Source organism: Megascapheus bottae, chromosome 5, assembly GCF_031878675.1.
Source record: "Megascapheus bottae isolate mThoBot1 chromosome 5, mThoBot2.hap1, whole genome shotgun sequence".
Taxonomy (NCBI): Eukaryota; Metazoa; Chordata; class Mammalia; order Rodentia; family Geomyidae; genus Megascapheus; species Megascapheus bottae.
In genome coordinates, this window is record NC_143513.1 from 72,759,714 (window position 1) to 72,782,087 (window position 22,374).

A 22,374-nucleotide genomic window follows, 5' to 3' on the forward strand; every position below is an offset into this window, starting at 1 on the left:
CTTTTTCTCTACCCGTGTGTTCCTTTTATTACTAAGATTTTGTGAATGGAATTACCCTCAAAAGAAATCTGGAGGTTGAATCTGCGGCTCTTGAAATCTCATAGATGAATCTTGAGAGCTCATGAATAAAGGTTATATTATATATTACCTGGCTAAATCTGGGACTCAAGGCTGGGCTTCTGAACCACATGGGCTCTTCCTAGAAGCCCAACCAGTCCCTTCTTAGGTATAGCCTAAGTGAGCATCTCTCACATCACCCATCCACAGAAGGTGCTGGGCTGCAGGATAAACTTTTGGTCCCTCAGTTATCTTGAGGGACTTTGAAGTGATCTCAAAACACAGAAAAACCCACAGCCATACCTTGTTCTGCATCAGGGAAGTGAAGTCTGCAGTTGACGTGCTGGAATGAAGCAAAGGAAACCAGAGTGGACCACGTTTCAGGGGAGTTCTCTCACTTAGGCCATGTTTGGGGTAAGGGGTTGAAGCTATGCATTCTAGTTTTCTAGCTGACAGAGGGAAATCATCTCACCCCAGCCTTCTGTACCCTCTGAGTGCTGTTTGCACTGGAGAGAATGGGAGCAGGGAGGGAAAGACTAGTGAGAAAGAAGATGGGAGGATACTTCAAGGGGGACAGTTAACTGCACATGCCTAGTCCCTCCCACACCTGTGGGCCCCAACCTTTCCCTTGAAGATAGAAGTACCCAGTGGATGTTTGGGGCTTAATGGTGAAGGTGAATGCGAGCACAGGATGCACATGCATGCACGCATGCACTCAGGTGTCCTGTGGTGATCAGCCGCCTCCAGAGTCTATCAGGACAAGGTAAAACGGGATGGACATTTGGTGTCCAATGTTCTTTGGGGAATGTACCATTATATTTTTCTTCCTTTTTCTCTGACTGGCTGAAGAGGGTAGACAAAAATCTCCTTGGACCATAGAGGAGAGGAGGGCTCCATAGAAGAGAGGAGCGGTGTACAGCACTGCTCCAAGATCCAGCCCAGGCTAGGGAGAGCTGGCCTTCTAGCACTAGGGTTTGGAGCTATATGCTTTCATATGGAAAGGGCATGGCAAGAAGCCAGTGTAATAAAAGAGCCGCAGCAATGGAGTGGGGCCCACCTTGTCAGTAGTCCTTCAGTAGGGCTATGATGCTGAGGCTTCCAGAAGGAAGTTGGGCTGTAGCCATCTGAACAGGCACAGCCCAGGACACAGGCCAAGTAAGGGCTGAGTGGCTATCTAAGTGTACAACCCAACACTGGGCCAGGACTATGCAGTGGATCGCTCAGGGGGTACACCACAAACCCTAAAGGCAGGCAGCCTTTGGATCTAGGTTCCAAATTTCAAAGAAGGTACCAGACACAGATTTTAGTGTCTGGGCCAGACTCATTGGGCCTTGTATCTTTCCTATACCCTACTGGTTCCCATCTTGGGGAAAACAAAAGCAGCAGCAGAGAGAGAGAGGCAGAGAGAGAGGCAGAGAGAGAGAGAGAGAGAGAGAGAGAGAGAGAGAGAGAGAGAGAGAGAGAGAGAGAGAGAGAGAGAGAGAGAGAGAGAGAAAGAGAGAGAGAGAGAGAGAGAGAAAGAAATAGAAGAGGCAGAGAGAGAGAGAGAGAGAGAGAGAGGGGGGGGGGGCTAGGAAAAGAGAAGAGGGTGAAGGAGACAGAAAGGAGTGAACTTTCTGTTCTGCAGGCCTGGGCTGAGAAGGGGCTGGTGTGGGCACAGAGGAGGTAGGAGGAGCCAGGGATAAGAGAGAGAAGTTTTATATGAACATGGACTAAGGTAGTATCATTACATTTGAAAGGAATGTGGCCTTCTGCCATGGTTTCCCCTTAAGATGTCCCCAAGGGTGGTGGAGGGTGAGGACATAGGCCTTGAGTGAAGACAGGGAGAAGAGAAAAACAAAGCCATTTTTGGATGGCTTCCTTCTGCATCTCCGCTACTGTCTTATGCACTGAATTCACTCAGCGTGGGCTCTCCATTATTATTATTGTTATTGTTATTATTATTTTAGAAAGGGCAAAATTATAAAGCCTAGCACTATCACAAATCCAACTTTCAATCTTACAGTTTTTGTCGCTGGATATCTTGAAGACCGTATTTTAATCTAGCCTTTTTCAATCACCTGCCATAGCTCTGCCTCACCTGAATGTCTGAGTTTATTTCTCCTTTCCTATTTTCTTCTTTCTACCATCGCATGGCTACATCACCAGATACCCCTAAGCCCTTACCTGTCACCTAATTTTTCTCTTCCATATGAAAGAAGCCCAAATCTAGTAAGATCACTTCTAATATGTCCAAAATAGTTGATTGTCCAAGGATCACCAGTGACATCTGGGATGGAAGCAATGTCCATTAGTAGACAACTCTCCCACTTTAGACAAAATTGTGCTGGTTAACTATCTGGACAACTAGGTACATCCACTCGGATTCAGTGTCAGTCTGTCTCTCCTCGTTCCTGCAGTGTTCAGGGAGTCTCCCTCAAGATTTTGGAAAGTGGCTCAAGATGGGGAGTTTGGCCCATGCATCTTTAAAGGCTGTTTTTGGTCTCATCTTTCCTGACCAAAAGGTCAGGGCCCTAAAAGGCTCTGTCTGGAAGGAGGGTCATACTCACTCTTCATTGACAAAGATGAGTTCCAGAGAGGGTTGGCTGTTGTTTACATTAAGATCTACAGTAGCAAAGAAACAAAAGAAATGAGATGTGGGGGCTGGGGATGACCCTGTGGGCAGGGGTTCGGGGGCGCAGGGCCAGCAGTGCAGTGAGTTATGACTGTCCTTGGCTGGAAGGGAGAGGGGATGCAGAAAAACTCAGTGACTTAGAACGTCTGGGGCAACGAGCAGTGGAGAGGAAGCTGGGAACAAGGATCAGAGAAGCTTCTGGTTATAAGGGCTGAGATGGGACAAAGGGGCGAGTGAAGATGAGGTGAAGGTCACAGGTGAGAGAAGGGGGTCACAGGGATGGACCCTAAGTGGGGCAGAATCGTAAGGCGAGAGTGACAACGCCTCCCGGGAGAGGCTCGAGGAGCAAAGGGGAGATGAATTCCAGCCAACTGTACTGATAGGCTCGGCCTCTTCTGGGCTGGGGTTGCCCGCCATGAGTTGCTCGTCCTCAGCGCTGATGAGTTCCTGCAGCACGGCCTCCACAATGGGCATCACCATGGCAGTGGTGGACGTGTTAGACAGCCACATGGACAGCATTGTGGTGCAGCACATGAAGCAGAGCAGCAGCCTGCAAGGCAGGGAGAGCCCAGGAAGAACATGAGCCCAGCCGGGAACCTCACATAGCCTTTTTTTGGGGTATGCCCGCATGGTGCTTGTTCAGAGAAGTATAACTGGCCTTTGCCCACCTTATTGGGTCTTTATGCCCCACAGAGTACCACATTTAGCTTGGTATTCCCTGCGCTTGGCACAAATAAGCATTCATTTCAAGATTTGTCCAAGGAGTTATCTTACTTCATGCACTAGAGGCCATAAGCCCTTGCTTCAGTAATGACTTAACCTTTGCTTTTCTCTCTCTGTGGTATGTTTCCTGTGTATCAAGGAATTCTTTTTCTACCCTGGTAGCCAGTGATTTTATGACCGGCATGGCATTCCTTGTTTCGCAGCAAATCTCCGAAGCTGTTCATAAGCAAGTCGAGATTCATGCTTGGAGTTCACTGTTCTGCCCCTACTCGCCACACAGCCAGCATGCTGAAAGTGGAGCTACAGCATCGCTAAAATTGCCTGTGTCACCGCGTGTGTGCATGCTTCCAGCTGCGAGTCCAGCTGGGAGGAAAACACTAATGAAGGTGATCTCCAAATGACTTCTCTTTGACTTGGAAAATATTGTGCAATGTGTACCTGTACAGACACAGGTTGAGTTTCCAGAAGGTAAGACAACATCAACTTTCCCAAGTTTATTATTTTAGATGACTGTGCAGTGAGGGGACAATGCGTATGCCTGGGTAATACTCAGTCTCCAGGGTATTCTCATTTAGGCCACAGGTGACATGTGTTTGCCTGTTCTGTACAATGCACGAATGAAGGTGGACACTGGTGGGCGATGAGGCAAACAGGGAAAAGCAACCACACAAATGAATGGAAATTCTTGGAGAGAGCTCCAGAGATTTTCAAGAGTCATGAGTTTCCAATATAATGTAAAGGACTGTTGTTGTGTACCATTGAGCAAGAGTAACTATTCCTTGGGAGACTGGTTTGTGGGAGGGGTGAGCGGGAGATAAAGCTGTAGTCAGTACCTCCACCTGACCAGCAGGGAGGCAGGAACACATTTTTTGACATATGTACGTCTACATGCTGATGGTGAACTGAAGGCTGTATGACTGTGATTTCCTTATGCTCTGGCTCCCAAATAGCTTAAAAGATTTCAATAAAATGTAGCAGAATGGTTGTGGATTTGAAGGAGGCCAAGAGTCCCAAAGAGACGATAAAGAAAGGGGGCAGATACAGCCTGAAAGAGGCTCACATTGACATCCCCACACATTCTTGGGAATCTTACTCATCAGACTGCTGTGACAGGAGGGTGGAAAGAGGATGCAGCTAAGGTCATGGTCAAAAGCAAGGTGTCTATTGAGTATGTGGTATGAAGGACTGATGAATGCTTAGGGTGCCCGGATGGAGAGAGCATCCCTAGATCCTTAGGCGATCAAGGGAAAGATATTTATCCAGTCTCTTTCCTAACACTTGGGAGAAAGGCTGAAAACCATTCCTCCTGGCCTATCTTGTGTGTCTTAATGACACTCTTGTATGTTGTAACCTGCTGTCCTTGCAGTCTTGGCTGGCAGATAACTTCTTTGGGTGATGGCAGCACTGGGGCAGTATTTTAAATGGATATTCCATGGCTCTAGGACCTTTCACTGTAAAGGGAGCAAGGAGCCTCAGGGTTCTGTGTCACTGTCTCCCCTGGAGCACAGAAATAAGCTTAGGTCATGTCCTTCTGAGGGTCAGACCCAGTTCCCCCACCCATTTGCATTCTGGGAGCAGCACCTCCCGCATGACTCACATGCCTGGCTTGGCTCCAGCCATCAGGACCATGCGCAGAGCAATGCGCTTGTGCAGGTTCCACTTCTCCACGGCCGCTGCCACGCAGATGACTCCCACCAGCAGCAGCGTGGTGTTCTTGAAGTACTCAGCAGCCACCTGCGGGGAGGCCAAGGGGGTCAGCCCAGCTCCTCGATGATCCAGAGCCCAGCACCAGCGCAGACCACGTGCAAAAAGGCACAAAGAAATGCAACAGAGAGGTTATTGTCAAGCACGGGGGCTTACACCTGTAATCCCAGCTACTGGGGTGGTGGAGGGTGGCAGGATCACAGTTGTAGGCCAGCCCAAGAAAAGCGTCAGTAAGACTAAGAAGCTCAGCCTGCAAATCTCAGCTACGCAGAGGTCCAGACTAACCCTGGACAAAAATGAAAGGCTCCAACTGAAAAATGAGGACAAAAAAGGTTATGATATGGCTTTAGTGGTAGAGTGCTTGTCTACCACATATAAGGCTTTGGGTTGCAATTCCAGCACTGATAAAATAAGAAATCAAAACAATCAACCAACCAACCAACCAACCAACCAAAGCCGTCTTTTTCTGATTCTAGGGATTGAACACAGGGCCTTGTATGTACTAGGCAAGTATTCTGCTGAGTGACAGCATCAGCTAAAATAAACAAATAGATATTTTAAAATATAAATCAAATAAAAATATTTTAAAATAAAATAATAGATATTTGGGATAATATCTGCTGACCACTTACCTTGGCTAGCCAGTGTGCTAAGTAAATACTTCATAACAATGATTTATTTGACCTAGCCAATAACCCCATAGGATAGATATTGTCTATTTTAGAAATATAAAACCACTGTTTTTAAATATGAATATGATTTTTAAAGAATAAACACATATACTTTTATGGATTAGAAATTTTTTTTTGGTGCTAGTCTTGGGACTTGAACTCAGGGTCTAGGTACTGTACCTGAGCTTTTTTGCTCAAGATTACACTCTGCCATTTCAGGTACAGCTCTTCTGGCTTTTTGTTGTTGTTGGTTAATTGGAGATGGGCCTCACGGACTTTCCTTCCCAGGGCTTGCTTTGAACTACAATCCTTAGATCTAAGCTCCTGGGTGAGCCATGGACACCCAGCTCACACACATGTAATGCTATATAGATCTTAACAATTATTCAAATAACCTTACGGTTACCTCTAAATCATACTTTTAATATGTTTAAAAATTATTTTACTTTCTTTTCCCTTTTTCTAGTACTGGGGCTTGAACTCAGGGCCTGAGCACTGTCCCTGGGCTTTCTCAAGGCTAGAGCTCTACCATTTGAGTCACAGCACCACTTCTGGCTTTTTCTCTATATGTGGTATTGTGGTACTGAGGAATTGAACCCAGGTCTTCGTGCATGCTAGGCAAGCACTCTGTCAGTAGGCCAAACTCCCAGACAAAAATTTATTTTACTTTCTAACTAGAAAATGAGTTTGTGCTCAATATGGAAAACTTTAAAATTTTAGAAAAATTTAAAGATAAATGACCCTTAATCCTATTTTTGTCAATACCTTTAACAAATTCCCTTCAGTTTTTTTCTTATGTTGATGTAGACACATATATGGATTTAGGTAGTATGTAGAGTTTCATATCTTGATTTTTCCCCCATTTGTCATATCCTGATCATTTTCTTCCAATAACTAAATTTATTGGTAAAATCAATTTTTTCGAGTAACTGCGGAATAAGCTTACCACACAAACCTAGGGGGAGCATTCCAGGCAGAGAGAGGGCAAGTTTAATGGCTCTGGACTATGTGCAAGGAAAAGCAAGAATGTCACTGAGGCTCCCAGAGGAATAAACAAGAAGGACATGATGGGAGTGTTTTATTTCTTTAAAAAAATAACTGAATAATTTCAAATAATTGTGACAATCCAGAAAACTCTGAAACTAAAAACAGTATAAGGAATCACCTGAAATTTTTTCTTGGGTACATTTCCACTCTCTGCCCAAACCATTTGAAGATAATTACACATATTTTTGGTTCCATTAACCATTTCAATTTGTATTTTCTAAGAAAATGGAGTTTTCTCTTACTTAGCCATAGCACCAGTTATAAACTTAATTTCCCTTTTTAGTGATGTGAAAATTGAGATATTGGCTCATTTGAAATGCTGTAGGGGCCACTTGAATCTTCCTGTGACTCCTTTATTTGCAACATTGTGTCTTCCTCTCTGGCTGTACATTCTGCTCACACTTCAAAGCCCTGATATGACTTTGGTGCCCTCAAGAAAACCTTCCTGTGGTTCTGGTCTCAGATTCTAGAACATTCTCTGTGGATGCTAATTAATTCCATATACCAACCAAGTGCTTGGGGGCATGGACATTGCTTGAATTGCGCTCTCTCTCTCTTGCTCTCGCTCTCGCTCTTTCTGTCAGTCTTGGGGCTTGAACTCAGGGCCTGGGCACTGACTGTCCTTGGGCTTTCTCAAGGTTAGCCACTTGAGCCACAGCACCACTTCCAGATTTATCTGTGTATGTGGTATCCAGGACTCGAACCCAGGGCTTTGTGCATGATAGGGAAGCATTCTACCACTAGGCCATGCTCCTGGACCCTGCTGCTTTTTTTTGGGATTGAACCCAGGAAGTTGCACTTGCTAGGAAAGCGCTTTGCCACTGAGCTACATCCCCTTATTTTACTTTATTTTTTTTAAGTCATGGGACTTAAACTCTGGGTCTGGGCGCTGTCCTTGAGCTCTTCAGCTCAAGGAGGCACACAGCCCGACTTCCCATTTTCTAGTGATTAATTGGAGATGAGTTTCATGAACTTTTTTTCAAAGCCAGGTTGGCTTTGAACTGTGGTCCTCAGATCTCAGCCTCCTGAGTAGCTAGGGTTACAGGTATGAGGCACTTGCACCTGGCCCTGCTGCTTATTTCTTAATGTGCATCGTTTGTCTTTTCCCTACATTTTAATCTGCTAATGGCCAAGGACTATGTATCTTCTATGTCATAACCATTAGCAGAATAAAGTAGAAGGGTAGTGGCTCAGCAAAAGTTTGTCACAGCCATGAGAACTGTTCCTGACTGGCTGAACTGTGGCAGACATTGAGAGGAAAACATACAGAAAAGTTAAACTTCTGATTAAAAATCTCCTGTTAAAGTGAGAAAACAAGGACATTTCTAACTGCAAGGAAAAATAAAAAACAAGAATGAAAAGTTAAATGCAGTAAAATGTGCATTTGAAGAAAACAATATTTGTGTGAGCATACTATATATTTGTTACTGATTATTGAATTAACACTTTTTATTTATTTATTTATTGCCAGTCCTGGGGCTTGACCTAAGGGCTTGAGCACTGTCCTTTGCACTTTCTGAAGGCACAGCACCACTTCCGGCTTTTTCTATGTATGTGGTACCAAGGAATTGAACCCAGGTCTTCATCATGCTAGGCAAGCACTCTACCAGTAGGCCAAACTCCTGGCCCCTGATTTAACACATTTTGAGGTAGATACCTTAGAGGGATGTAGAGAAGGAAATTGGGGGACGAGAGCAAATCTGCATCTGCTATAAAAGGAAGTCAACTGATGAAGCCTAAAACGAACAGCTCAGAAACTCTATATTGTATAGGAATACAGGTAGTACTTAATGCTGGAAGAATCAGGCATCAGAGCTGACAGTTACTGAGTTGATTCTGGATGCCACTGACTTATGCTTGTAATCCTAGCTGAAATGAGGAGGGCAGTTCAAAACCAGCCTAAGCAGGAAAATCTGCGAGACTTTTATCTCCAATTAACTATCAGAAAGCTTCAACTTTTAGAGTGAGATAAGCTAAGACCAAAGGAACAAAAGGTGCATGGTGTCCTTGATATGAGGGCATTAGATCTAAACAATACAAGAGTCATTGACATGAATTTGGAGATAAAAATATATCTATATAGACATAGATGATAGGATATATATTCTATAGACATATATTGATATATTAAATAGACTGATAAGTACCTATGCCATACAAAGACTCAGTTTAATTTTAAGTATGTTTTTAAATTTGTATGTCCGTGATTGCATATAGAGATTTTTTCTTGAATATTTGTTTGTAGAACATAACATTTGAAATATGATGTAAAAACTCAATTTTAATTAAAAAAGAAAAAAGCTTCAACTTTTAAAATCCTACTTTCTTCCATGAACCTCTTCCAAAGGCTCAACTGGGGCTTCAACTCGGGGCCTGGACACTGTCCTTGAGCTCGTTTTTGCTCAACAATAACACTCTCCCACTTGGAGCCACTGCACCACTCCTGGCCTTGGAGAGCTTGGTTGGAGGGAAGAGTATCATGGGGACTTTCCTGCCTGAGCTGGCTTTAGAACTGTAATCCTCACATCTCAACCTCCTGAGTAGCTGGGATTACAAGCAGGAGCCGCCAGTGGCCAGGCTGCCTTGTGATTCTTACTACTATCATTGTGTCTGCCCCAAACAGCCTCTCAGCCTCTTCTGTGTGGCTTGAGGTGCTGATGGTCATGGAAACCCATTTGGCTGATTTACTCTCTGTAGTAAAAGGATATATACAGTGTCCACCAGAAGTATCCGGATGTGGGATATGAGTGCAGGAGCTTGGGAATAGCTTTTAAGGAAAGCCCCAGGCCAAGGAACTACTTTGAGTAGTAATTGCATGTCCTTTCTACCTCTCCTCTACCTCCAGCATGCGCACACACGCACACACGCACACACACACACACACACACACACTCACACACACTCTCATCCTTGGCCATCCTTGTCTCCGTGGCCCTACACTGCAGCCGTCTGACTCTAGGCAGGTTATTCAACTTTTCTCGCCTTCATTTTTTTTTTCTCTCATCTTGAAAGTGCTTATGAGAGTCTCTACCATGTAAAGTTGTTATAAAGATTAAATGACACCTGCAATCCCAGCTAATGCAGCTAGCTGTTTGGACAGCCAGAATTCCTAGTGATTCTTCCTGTTTACAAAATGCTCTGCCATAAGGCTGACCTAGTCAGAGGCCATCGTAGACAGGGTGGGCTTGTGCACAAAGCAAAGCCCCCATGGCTTGCCTTTTTCACTTTTCTAAATGAAAATCCCTGCCCAGTGGTATTGTTTGGTTCGTTTTCTAGCCCATTGATTTTTCTTTCACAATAAAATCTTGCTTATTCAGGACCCACCCCAGGGAGCACTGGAATTCCCTTCATCAGTTTTTGAAATGTGTTATCTCCCTCCTGCCTTTATTAGTAGAGCCCCAGCATTCTGTCAGCTGCCTGTACGAGGTGTGCCAGCTCTGCAGGATCACCCCTCAGTCCAGCAGCTCTCATCCAGTTCCTGCACCCAAGCTAGCTTTCTAGCTTTTCAGTCTTATGCTTAGGCTCTGCCACTTCTTGTTGTCAGGGAACATGCCATGAATGGCACTTTTCTTGCTTTCTAATAATCTGTGAGGAATAGTCTTTGACTTGGGAAATCAGATCACAGATCACATTAGAGTGATTTGTGAAGAAAAATTAGGATATCAACGGGTGCTTAAGGGCCTGGGTTTAGGGATGTGAAGTTGGGACTTTTTTTTCCTGCTCTTCTTCTCTGTTTTTTTTTTTTTTTTTTTTTCCAGGATGCCACTTCACTGAACTTGAAGAAGACGGGTGTTTTCAGATAGTATTTGAGAAAGGATGAGCTGAGAGGGGCTGCTAGAAGCATGTGGCAAAGGAGTGCAGTGAAGAGGTTGAGCTCTGATCATCAGATCCTAGTTTTTCTCCCACAGGTGAATTGTGCGCTGTAACACAGGGTTGCTATAACCCAACATGCCAGTAGTTCAAGAGGCAATGTCAGGGATCTGGAGCTCATTGAGTCCATCAGGATGTGAACTTTGGCTAAGATATCTCAGGTGAGCTCTTACAAAGTGCCTGGCATACAGGAAGCACTCAACAAATGTTCCATCAAAGTGAAAAAGGCTCAGAGCTGCAGGCAGAGGTGGACAGGTAGAAATGTGTGAGCAAATGAGGAGAATAAGAGAAGGAGGAGACATAGGAAATGAAGATTCCTTCAAACTTTTTGAAGTGAAGAGCGATTGCTTCAAAGCTCCTTTCTGACTTGGCTTATTGGTTTAGAGGCTACAAAGCCAGAATTTGGTGAGTGTGGTATATTAACTAACTAATCCTTTGCTTAAAAAATATTACTTGGGGCCTGGAGTTTGGCCTAGTGGTAGAGTGCTTGCCTAGCATGTACCAAGACCAGGGTTCGATTCCGCAGTACTACATACATAGAAAAGGCCAGAAGTGGTACTGAGGCTTAAGTGGTAGAGCTCTAACCTTAAGATTAAGTTCAAGGACAGTGGTCAGGCCCTGTGCTCAAGCCCAGGACTGGCAAATGTATAAATAAATAAATAATAAAAATATTCTTTTCTCTGCACACAGAATTGTTTTTCCTTGATATTTGGATGTGCTAGTTTTCTTTTATCTGTAGTCTTGCTCTCTGTGGTTTTAATTCCCTGAGGCCAGTTGTGTTTGGAAAATGTTAAATGGAAAATTTCAGGAGTAAACAAATTTAATTTTAATAATCATCAATTTTAAACAGTATGCTAATTCTCGATAGCATGAAAAAAAACCCATGCCATTCCACTCTTCATCATGCCTTAGGGGATACTGAGTCCTGCTCTTGTCCAGTGTATCCACGGGGCACATGCTATCCATTTGTTAGTCATTCTTTAGCTATCATCGGAATCAGATCCACTGCTATTGAATCATAGTACTGATGATTAAGTCCCAAGGGGCAGGACTACCCATGCAAAGGAAGCACCAGAGTGGAAACACGGGTGGCCACGTCTCTCTGGCCCATGTGGCAAGGCTGCAGGACATGGTCCACAGGAAAAGCCAGCATGCATGTGGTTGAGTACCACCAGTGGTTTCAGGCAGTCATGGGGTGCATCTTAGAACATATTCCCCTAAATTGGATAGTGGAAATTTGGACCTCAATTTCCTTTCACTGTTTTTCTCACAAAGAATGTGCGGAGAAGAATCAGTCAGATCTTGCCTGTATGAGGGATATTTTCATAGAAACGTCTATACTGTCATGGGCACATAGTAGAAGCCACCGCAGAACCTGCAGCTACCAATGCTGGGTTCAAGCTGAGTTCTGCCCTGCACAAACCTGAATCTTAAACCTCTCTACCTGCCCATGGTGGTGGCAGGAATCTCCCCCTTCCCCTCCCATTTTGAGCCAGAGGATACACAGAAGTAACAGTGTCTACTCTCCTGTCATAATTGTGAGCATGATGCTTCAAAGAGCCACAATATCATGGCTTCCTCCCTCTTCTGAGGCTACTGGTGGGCTCTAGTAATGGACTCAATTTGAGGCTCATTTAGTTTACTTGAACAGTTTTGCAGTGAAATCCCTTAGAACTCAGATTGGGTTGGTTCCCCCCACCCCTTAGCACTAAGGTAAGTCTTCTCGATCGAGGTCCTGCAGGAGCTATGGTTGCTATACAAGGATGAGCTATGCGGCTCTGGAATTGTGCCTGGATGGCTGTGGGTGACGGGCATGCTGCTGTGCACTGGCAGGGGCTGGCCTGAGGTTCAGGGCACGTCCCTAAATGGCCTGCATGCAAAAGGAGGCTCAGCCCCTATGGGATGTAGGAGCCTAAAGGGCAGAGCTCAGGACTGAACATGGAATGTCCCTCAGGTGTATACAAATAGGGAATGCCAGGATCTAGGCTATGAGCAGACATCTGGAAGGTTCGAAAGATCAGGAGCTGACAGGGAAGACTCCTGACATCAAACACAAGCACCCATGGGTGGTGGAGACTATTTGTGATTCTAGCAGGAGCTGCCTCTATTTCTGCTTGTAATCCCAGCTACTCGGGAGGTTGAGATGTGAGGATTACAGTTCTAAAGCCAGCTCAGGCAGGAAAGTCCCCATGATACTCTTCCTTCCAACCAAGCTTTCCAAGGCCAGGAGTGGTGCAGTGGCTCCAAGTGGGAGAGTGATATTGTTGAGCAAAAACGAGCTCAAGGACAGTGTCCAGGCCCCGAGTTCAAGCCCCAGTTGAGCCCTTGGAAAAGGTTCATGGAAGGATTAAAGGTTGAAGAAATCAGAGCGGTGGATGAATGTCCCACATCATAGTTAGGGGATGGTCCAGTACAAGCTGGGTTTGGTGCACACAGATGATTTAGGAGGCACTTAAGGAGCCACAGCGTGGATTACAGTAGGGATACAGCAACTGGTGATAGATAATTTTCTCTGTGAAATTAACTGGTTCACAAAGGGCTACAACCCAGCTATTTCACCCTATTGATGGCTTTTTCTCATCTGAGCTAGGAAGGTCAGCTCAGCAGATGACATTTGGATCAAGCTACGCCCAGTAGCTCAACACTATCACTGCTGGCCAAAGCCACTTCAGCAGATAGATAGATTAGGACTTTTTTTTCCTCAAATGAGAAAACATGCCTTCTCACAGTAATAGCCACTTCTAATTCCCCAGGACACACTCTCTCTCACCAACCCACCCCAAAGCCAGGTTAATTTGGAATTGCAACCTCTTTGTGCTAAGATTTACCAGTAAGAGTCAAATGACCACCAATAAGCTTCGGCCTCCCAGGATGGTCCCTGTTTGGCCTTCCTGGTTATTTAAAGGGACCACACTTGGATAGCTGTTGCTTGGCAACATCTCTACAGGGAGAGGGACTGACAGGGCCACCTGTGAGAGTCTCGCTGTGGACAGCCCATGGAGAAATAGAGATTTCAGCTACTTTAAAGCTAAAAGCACACTGTTGGCTTTTAGACTGCCCGTGGATATGTACAAAGATTAAGTCTCTAAACCATTAGTTCTCACACTTTAGAATGTTACTTAGGATTCAGGTCTTTCTAAGCTCCACTGTTTTCCTTCACTATCCTCTACTTTCACATTGTCCCTATGAGGGACTGATTGTTAGGATTTAAGAGAAGAAACCTGCAGAATGAGTGTGTATACTTCTCTTAAGAAAAGTCATATGGAAGTCATATGATCTTTCTTTTTGGTTGGTATAAAACCCCACTATACCTATTCTATTTCCTTAAAAGAATAGGGAATGTTGAAGGGATTGCCTGGTTGTTCTAGTCACAGATTGGCTTTTGTATGGCACCTTAGGAGGTTGTTGTTATGCTTGTCTCCAGGGATAAACGCCAGGCTGGCACTATACAGGGAGCCTTTCCTTTTTGAGGGTCTAAAAACAGGAATACTCATAGAAAGAAAAAAAAAAAAAAAGAGAGCCGGGAGTTTGGCCTAGTGGTAAAGTGCTTGCCTAGCATGCATGAAGACCCTGGTTCGATTCCTTGGTACCACATACATAGAAAAATTCAGAAGTGGTACTGTGGCCCAACTGGTAGAGCGCTAGCCTTGAGAAAGCCGAAGGACAATGCTCAGGTCCTGAGTTCAAGCCCCAGGAGAGGCAAAAAAAAAAAAGTCACGTAAGAATTTCTAAAATGAAAAGAAAGAGAGAAAGAAAGAAAAATGTTCACTGTAGCATGATGGTTAAGAGATCACATAATTCTATCTTTGGACTTTCCAAAATAGTCTGTTATCCAGGCTCTGATTCATTCTTCTTTTCTCATATTACAGAAATTAAAAGACCCAAAGTCCTGCCAGGTGCCATGGCTCACGCCTGTAATCCTAGCTACTTAGGAGGCTGAGATCTGAGGATTGTGGTTCAAAACCAACCAGGGCAGTAAAGAACATGAGACTCTTGTCTCCAATTAATCAGTAGAAAATGGGAAGTGGGCTGTGGCTCCAGGGGTAGGGCAGTAGCCTTGAGCTGAAGAGCTCAGTGACTGCACCCAGGCCCAGAGTTCAAGCCCCATGACCCACAAAAAAAGACCCATAGTTCTTAGTAATATCTCTGATTATATCACAAGGCATATAGTTTCTCCCCCCTCTGTTTTTCCCCCCACCCCCACACTGAGGCCTGAATTCAAGGCCTGGGTGTTGTCCCTTATTTGGAAGGCTGGTACTCTACCACTTGGGCAATAGGTACATTCCACTGCTGGTTTTTTGGGAATGGTTAATTGTAGGTAAGAGTCTCACTAGAATTTCTGCCCTGGATTATGGTTCTCCCTGGAACCATGTTCCTCAGATCTCCGCCCCATGAGTGGGTAGAATTACATGCTTGTTAAAGCATATAGTGCTTTGTGGATTGTTTTCCTTATATTTTAACAAACAAAAGTATAGATTTAGAACTCTAGTAAGTATGAATTTGAACCTAGTTCATTCATTTACTACTTTGTGACTTCAGGTAAGTTTCGAACTCTCTGAATCTCTCTCCTCATGGTTAGAAATAGTAATACCAGCCTTATAGATCTTAGAAGTTCTGTATTAAAAAAAATAGAGCACTGGATATAAGGCCCAATTCTTAGTACTGTAGGATGCAAACATTAGTTCCCTTTCTTTATCCTTCTGTGCTCTTCTGCCTTATATCATACTTCTGCTATTCAGTCTTCATTATCAGAAACTCTAGGCAGAGATCAGGGACCATAAGATCTTCCATATGGAACCAGGTGTAAATAAAGAAGAACCCTCATTTATCTTGGTCCTTACCTGGCTATTTTCTTCTTCTTTACTTATATTAGGAGTAAATAAAGTGTGGCCACAAAGTGGCCTTGATATCAACAATTTCTGTCAGAGCTTTTGAGAATGTCATAGGAAGTAAATAAATGGTAAGTAGAAAACAGTCATGCATAATCTGGAGTAACAGAAGTCTCCCTGTTAAACATTGAGTACGTATGTGTGTGTGCATGCATACACGTTTACGTGCAAATGCTAAGGCTCAAATCTTCCCTCTCCCTTGGCTTTTTCACCCAAGACTGGCACTCTACCACTTAAGACATATCGCTATTCCAGACTTTTGCTGGTTATTTGAAGAGAAGAGTCTTACTTTTCTTCCGAGGCTGGTCTTGAACCTCAGTTCTCAGGTCTCAGCTTCCTAGGCGGCTAGCATTACAGGTGTGAACAATCAGCACCCAGCAAGCATCTACCTTCCCAGGCTCAGCTGTGTAAGGAGACAGCTCACAAATGGGAGGTCTGCTTTCTGCCTTTGTGCGCTTAGTGGTCTAACTAGATATATAAAGAGGCTGAAAAAGGACAGCCACTACCTACTTGTAAAGTGTCAATCACATAATTCCAACTATGGAGCAACAAGATCTGTTCAGTCAAGGAAGGCTTCCTGAAGGAGACAAGAAGGATAGGCTGAGAGACAGGAAATCAGTGCCTAGAATAGAAAGTGCCAAGGCCTAGGGGCTAAGGGGCTATTTCAGCAAGGAGGAGAAGCCCTTCCTCCAGAGTGCTTTGTGAGTCTGCCATCACTTTCTGTAGCCCAGCAGGACCAGAGCAGAGGGCGGGCTCACCGGTGGACTAACCTCACTGGATCGAAGAACTCCAAAGAATGGGTAGAGGAAGGCAGGCACTAGGGCAGCAGCTCCAAGAGGTACGGCCTCGGACACCCAATACACAGCTGTCACGATCAACACATAAGCACACGAGGCCTCCTGGAGGGACAGGAGAGAGGCAATGACAGTCAATGCCAGAAAGCTTTGGAACAGGACCCCAGGCTGACGTTGTAGACATCTGACTTCCATGTGGATATTTGGATACAAAGCTGTATTTGGCAGGTGAGTGTGGTAGATAGCCCATGGGGGCCTCTCCTTCCTTTGTTGAAGAAGTGATGGTGGTTCCATGTGTGGGGGTGACCTGTGTCTGGCATGTGGTTTGTGTGTCTAGCAAGGTGACGATTGGACCCGAGGTATGACCACATACAGCTCTGCTGGTTCCTGAAACTGTGGAAGGTGGAGAGCAGAATTGTGTAAAACATCCAGACCCAAGGTTGTCGTTGATCAAAGTGGAGTTAGAGCTTTAACAGGGGCTGATGAGGTTCTGAAGGTAGCTGAAGATGGGGTCCAGGTGTGTGATTGGTTCACTATGAGGCTGAGGTCAGCCATCCTGAGTTCAGTACAGGTGTGTGTGTGCGTGTGCACATGTGCGCGTTTGCCATGTTCCCACTTGAGAGATGATCTGCAAGGTCATTCCCATACTGTGTTCTCACTGAGCTGGGGAGGTGGGGGTGTATCTTAAGCATATCCCAGGGATGAGCAAGGCCATGAAATGATGTGCTCTCCCCGCTTTTGATCTATATTGTATCCCAGCTAACATTTTACTTGAAAACGTAAGGCTTCATTGCTTGCATAGATAGACCAAATTGCAGGCCCTCCTCCACTCCCCTTTGAACTATTTGCTGAAACAACTCGGTTTAATGTGTTGTTGTTGTTTTTTGCCTTTGGCGGGAAGGGATAGGGTTTCACCATGTTGTCTGGCCTGGTCGCAAACCCATGTGCTCCTCTCATTTCAGCCTCCTAAATAACTGGGATTTCAGGGGTGTGACACTGTGCCTAGATTAGTAGTGCATTTGAATAAATTGGTAGGTAAGAACTATGAACTATTTTATCATGCTGTACTAGACAGAGTCTTTTTCTGTATGTGTGTTAGAAAGAAGCTGAATAGAGGCTTGATAGGGAGAGAGCTGGGGCAGGTGGTGATTCTGAGACCAGATCTCTCATTTGGAGCAGGAAGAAATATACATTCCTGACTCAAGTTTTCCCAGCTTTGGTTCTGACGCTCAGGCCTGAATCATTCTTTACTGTGGGGTGGTTCTGTGCAGAGATGTTTTAGCAGCATCTTGGGCCTCTACCCACTTGCTGCCAGGAGTAATATTTCAGTTGTGACACCCCCACATGGTGCTCTTTGAGGCCCCTGCCTGATGCCAGGAAACTACGTTGAGGTCAGGGCATAAAGTGCCATCCTTCTAGAAGGAGAGACTTGGAATTTACCAGCTATTTTGTTTTTTTTTTTTCCAGTTCAGTAACTTGGCCATTGCACAATCCATGGGTGTCCAGAGTACAGAAACCAACCCAGCCCTCCTTAACCTTGTCCTGAAGGATGCTGATAAATAGCACTGGTCAGGGCTTACTCTTGGGGGAGGTCACTGTCCGAGAGCTTAATAATCGTAGCATCTTGAAGCTCTGACCTAGAGGGCCATTGTATCCAAGTCAGCAGGGGGAGCTTCAATTTTCACATGGTTCTAAACCACTAGGTCACGAGTCTGACCTAGCCTGAGTCTGGCTGCTGATCAAGGAACCTGACAAATCCTGTTCCATCTGTAGCCCCTGGAGTTGGAAATAAGCTCTCCAAACACTTGCATAAAAGCTACAAAAGGTCACCATGGTCAGTAAGGGGCAGCAGAAATGATTAACCTCCTTGACTGGACAGGGCCTTGTTCCCAGCAGACTGCTAGCCAGGGGTTATGGCCCACAGATTGGTGACTGTAGCTCCCACTAAGATTTCCACTGGCACATGAGATCAGAGAGAAGATGAAAACTTCTGAAGGTGCCAATAAAGGATTAGAATTGATAACATTTGGGAAAAAAGAATGCAATTTAGAGAAATACCCTCTCTGTTGTAGACTTAAAACCACCTAAGGGAGTTCACTGCTGGAACTCACCTACTTGTGCTCAGAAGAAGCACAGGCAAGAATAACTAGTCTTATTTCCAGGAGAAGATAAAGGGATGGAATAAATACCTGTTCCTCATGGAAGCTCTTATCCACAATTAAGTGCAGGAATGGAGGGTGGGAGGCTCTTCATGTGCCATTTTGATTTGAATCAGGACATACCTTTCAACTGTAATTATCATAAGAATTTGAATAGGTTACTGGGGAAAGTCCCTGAGCCAATGAGCCAATGGCTCCTTCCCCACTCTCTAGAATTAAGAATATTACTATCATTAAAAAAATTGGACTTTAAGTAGAAGAATGGATGAAAGACACCTTTAGAGTGTGTTTTATCTGTTACTCATTTAGTTCACTCATGGAATCTCCATCAGTTTGCATTTGGTCCTTCTGGTAATTGAGTGGTGATGTGAATTCAGGTAGCCAGTAATCCACAGCAAAGCCCAGCCAGGGGCCTGGTGTTCTTCGTCTGGCTAATGTCTAGCAGGAAGCTCAGTTAGTGCTGGCTGAAGTGATTCTCTCTCCTCTTATAGGAGAGAATATTCTGGAACCCCTAAGTTCTTTTTTTTTAATTTTATTAATACTACTGGTCAACAGGTGGATATTCAAGGAGTGCTAGCCTTGTCAATTCTTTGTTACTTTTGTTTGAAATAGGAAAACAAGAACCCAGAGGTAAATTTTAGCACTTGAAAGGCTGCAGCAGGAGGATCCTGAGTTCAGGCCTCCATGGGGTTTGAGATTTTGTCCCTCTAAAAATAAAACATATCCAAACAACCACCAGAATCAATATTAAAAAATAGTGTGTCCAGCAGTGGTATCATTTCTCTAGATAGGATTTTCCTACCTTGCTACTAACTTAGGCTTGAATCCATTCCTTTCTCACAACCACCCCAGAGGTATCTTATTCAACGGTTGCTGCAAGCCTGTTCATTTACTGTCATAAATGACTGTGAGGCCCTCTGTAAAATTTAGCTTGGGAGGTTGGGGTGAAACTTTTACTTCATTGGGGAGACTGAAGAAGGATTTGGAGATGGACCATCCTCTTGAATCTCCCTTTTGGTCAGTGCTGGGCTCTTGTCATGTATGCTAGACTAATGTTCTATGCAGTGATAACTCACTCCAGCACTAACCTCTTCCTTCTGTAATATGCTACACAGTCTGGACCTCTAGATTTAGTGAGCTGAACAACAAAAATGGGAGGTGGAGGGGTCATTCTGCCATCTCTTCAAAGGTAGTTGTGGCATGACATACCAAAACTGCAGGCCAGCAGCAGCTCCTGCTCAGGTACTCAGCCACCCCTCAACTGTAGTCCAAGGCAACAAGCTCATCCAGGAATCTCAAGAATGGGGCACAGAAAGTTGGATGGAAGGGATGAAAGATGCGCAAGATGCGCAAGTGTGACCTTCAGGAGGAGGTGTCTAGAAGTGGCTCCCTGTGGGCACTGGTTGATGTTCCTCAGAAGGAGAGGGGATTCACAGTGAGACAGGACCTCCCTAACGTGGCTGTAGAAGAGGGGAGGTGTGTCTTCTTAACACCCTTTAAATCAACCTGACATCGAGTAAACAAACAAGTGCCATGGACACTAAACAAAACCACATCAAGACCATTAGGTCATGCGGAAGTGGGTAGATTTGATGAACAGCCCAGGAAACACGCAGGCAGCCACCACTGCCAGCTCATTCCAGCTCAGAGTTAATTCAGCCCCTCGCTGGCCATCTGCGGTATTTATTTTCTCACTGATGATTGCAGTCAGTCTGGTTTTAAGAAGATGATCCTAATCCTCTCCTTAATTTTTAATCTTGGTTACCAGCTTACTCAGTCACCAAGTTACTCAAGGAGCTCAACGGGAGATATTCTTCCCCACGCCCAATCGTCGTTCTGCCTTAGCTTATAGTTCCTAATGTCCTGAAGACAGTGGGAAGTGGGGAAGGAGTCAAGTCAGCACAGGAAGCCAGGGAAAGGAAAGGGAGGTAGACATAAGTAGGGGTTGGAGAAGCAAGCTTAATGCTAGGCAGAGTTTTGGTTCTCTGTTTACAGAATCATGGTTACAAAGCGGATCACAGTCTAGAGTGTGGGGATTCTCATTTCTTTGTGTCATGTTATTTCAGGTCTGTCCTTCAAGGATACAGAGAAGAAAATACAGAGGAGACACCTAATCTCAGGGCCATAGACATGGATTGGGACAATATGCCAATAGAAACTTTCTTTCCAGAAGGTTCATAGGAATTGTTAAAGGCGATGGATTTCAAGTTCTTGTCACCAGAGCCCACTATGTCCTAACCACAGACCCTGCACAGACTCCATAAGACTAACCACCCCAGATCCTTGTCCAGTGTCAGGATGAGAGGGTCTTCCTGTGTCTCACAGATAGAGATGGTTACAGATTCAGGTTGACTCCTGACACATAAGAGCTTACTAGTATGTCCTTATCTATCCATCCACCTGCCTCCTGAGCTTTGTGAAACACTATCGCCACACACTCTCCCTACTCCACCCTCTGAGGGGGCCCCCACCTGCCAGAGGCTCACAGAGCTGTGAGACGAAAGGGCGAGAAATAGGGTCTTAGGGTTTTGGCTTCCTATCAGGAAAACATATCCATTCTTTCCAACCCACAATGATCTCTTTTGGGGTACTGCATAAGCACCCCATTCCCTCATGTCCCCTCTCCCAGCATCACCCCCATGGGAGTCCTGGCTGGAGGGGACAGATGGCTACTCACACTGCTGGGGTGGAGGATGGGCAGAGGCAGCAGCAGCAGGGGGACACCGACAACCAGCAGCAGGTTCCGAGCTTGGAGGACAGCCTGTAACAAGCCCATGGTGGCCTCGTCTCCTCTCCTTACCCCTGACGTAATGCTTCGACAGCCTTTGCTGTGCACTGTGCACTGCTATGTCCAGGGAGACTTCTTAACACCCTTTTTTTTTTTTTGGGCTCCCAAGCTAAGTCTTCTTTGGTCTTGGGGGCCGAGAGGCAGAGCTGTTGCACCCTGTTTCCACAGAGGGCTGACTCCTTGCCTTAGGTTGGATTGATGAGCACCGTTTTATGGCCATCGAAAAAGAACTGGGAAAGGATTATCAATGGGAACATGGTGAGTTCCCGCTCTGCGTGGTTAGCAAGAGAGTAAACTTCATTCCGGGTGTCAGCAAAAGGCCTCCGAAGCAATTAAAAGTCCACTCTTGCTGCTGCTGCTATGGAATGGCCTTGAAGAACCATTGAAAAGTTTTGAAAACTAAAAACACCAGGCACCTATTGTGCTCTCCATCATGGTCCCTGACTCTGCTGGCCTCTGGTGGGCAGCATCTGTCTCATCTCTTACCTGGCTCAACCTGGTGACACAAACCTGGTGAACCCTGGATTTAGCACAAGGACCTGCTCTGTTCAAGAAGCACAGGCAGCCCTCAGAGGGCACTGCTGCTTTCTCCCAGGCCTAAATACCTTCATTTGTTTCAAAATTCTTTCCTTCAAATGAGTTTCTTATCATTTGCCTTGAGCCTGCGCCTCCAAAGCAGTGGGGGGAAACAAAAGCCCAAGACATTCCTTTCTGTCACAGGACAAAAATTTTGTTGGGAGGCCCACCTTTAACTTCCATCCACCAATGGGAAGCAGGGACCGAGGCAGTAGCTCCGCCTCTCCCTCAAAGCAAATCAGCAAGTTGAAAAGAATGAGTCACTATCACTCCCAAAGGCAGTTCCTGATTGGTCACAGCGGGGGCCTGCTGATTCTGCAGGACCTAGGCAGCTTGCAAAGCTTATTTTTCCATTTCTCAAACATCCTTGGGGCCAGAGTGCAAGCATCATCCTAAACATGATCCCATTTCCCCAAGCACTGTTTTGTTGTTTCCAAGCACAAGACACTTTGTTTTTTTTTTTTTTTTTCTTTGCTTCCCCG

The 22,374-nt window shown here is 45.1% G+C and overlaps 1 protein-coding gene across 2 annotated transcripts in view; it reads right to left on the reverse strand.

Annotated features, from left to right (window-relative positions):
- Positions 1 to 21,994, reverse strand: part of Slc13a4 (solute carrier family 13 member 4) — a 38,967-nt gene extending 16,973 nt beyond the window's left edge. For both annotated transcript variants that reach the window (XM_090333364.1, XM_090333365.1), the window contains exons 1-6: positions 21,206 to 21,994; positions 16,346 to 16,474; positions 4,992 to 5,128; positions 3,049 to 3,221; positions 2,607 to 2,661; positions 361 to 400 (exon numbers count right to left, since the gene is read on the reverse strand). In XM_090333364.1, the coding sequence (XP_090189490.1) occupies positions 361 to 400; positions 2,607 to 2,661; positions 3,049 to 3,221; positions 4,992 to 5,128; positions 16,346 to 16,474; positions 21,206 to 21,304 (633 nt within the window). In that variant the 5' untranslated portion in view covers positions 21,305 to 21,994. The remainder of the gene's footprint in view (positions 1 to 360; positions 401 to 2,606; positions 2,662 to 3,048; positions 3,222 to 4,991; positions 5,129 to 16,345; positions 16,475 to 21,205) is intronic.
- Between the last annotated feature and the right edge of the window lie 380 nt (positions 21,995 to 22,374).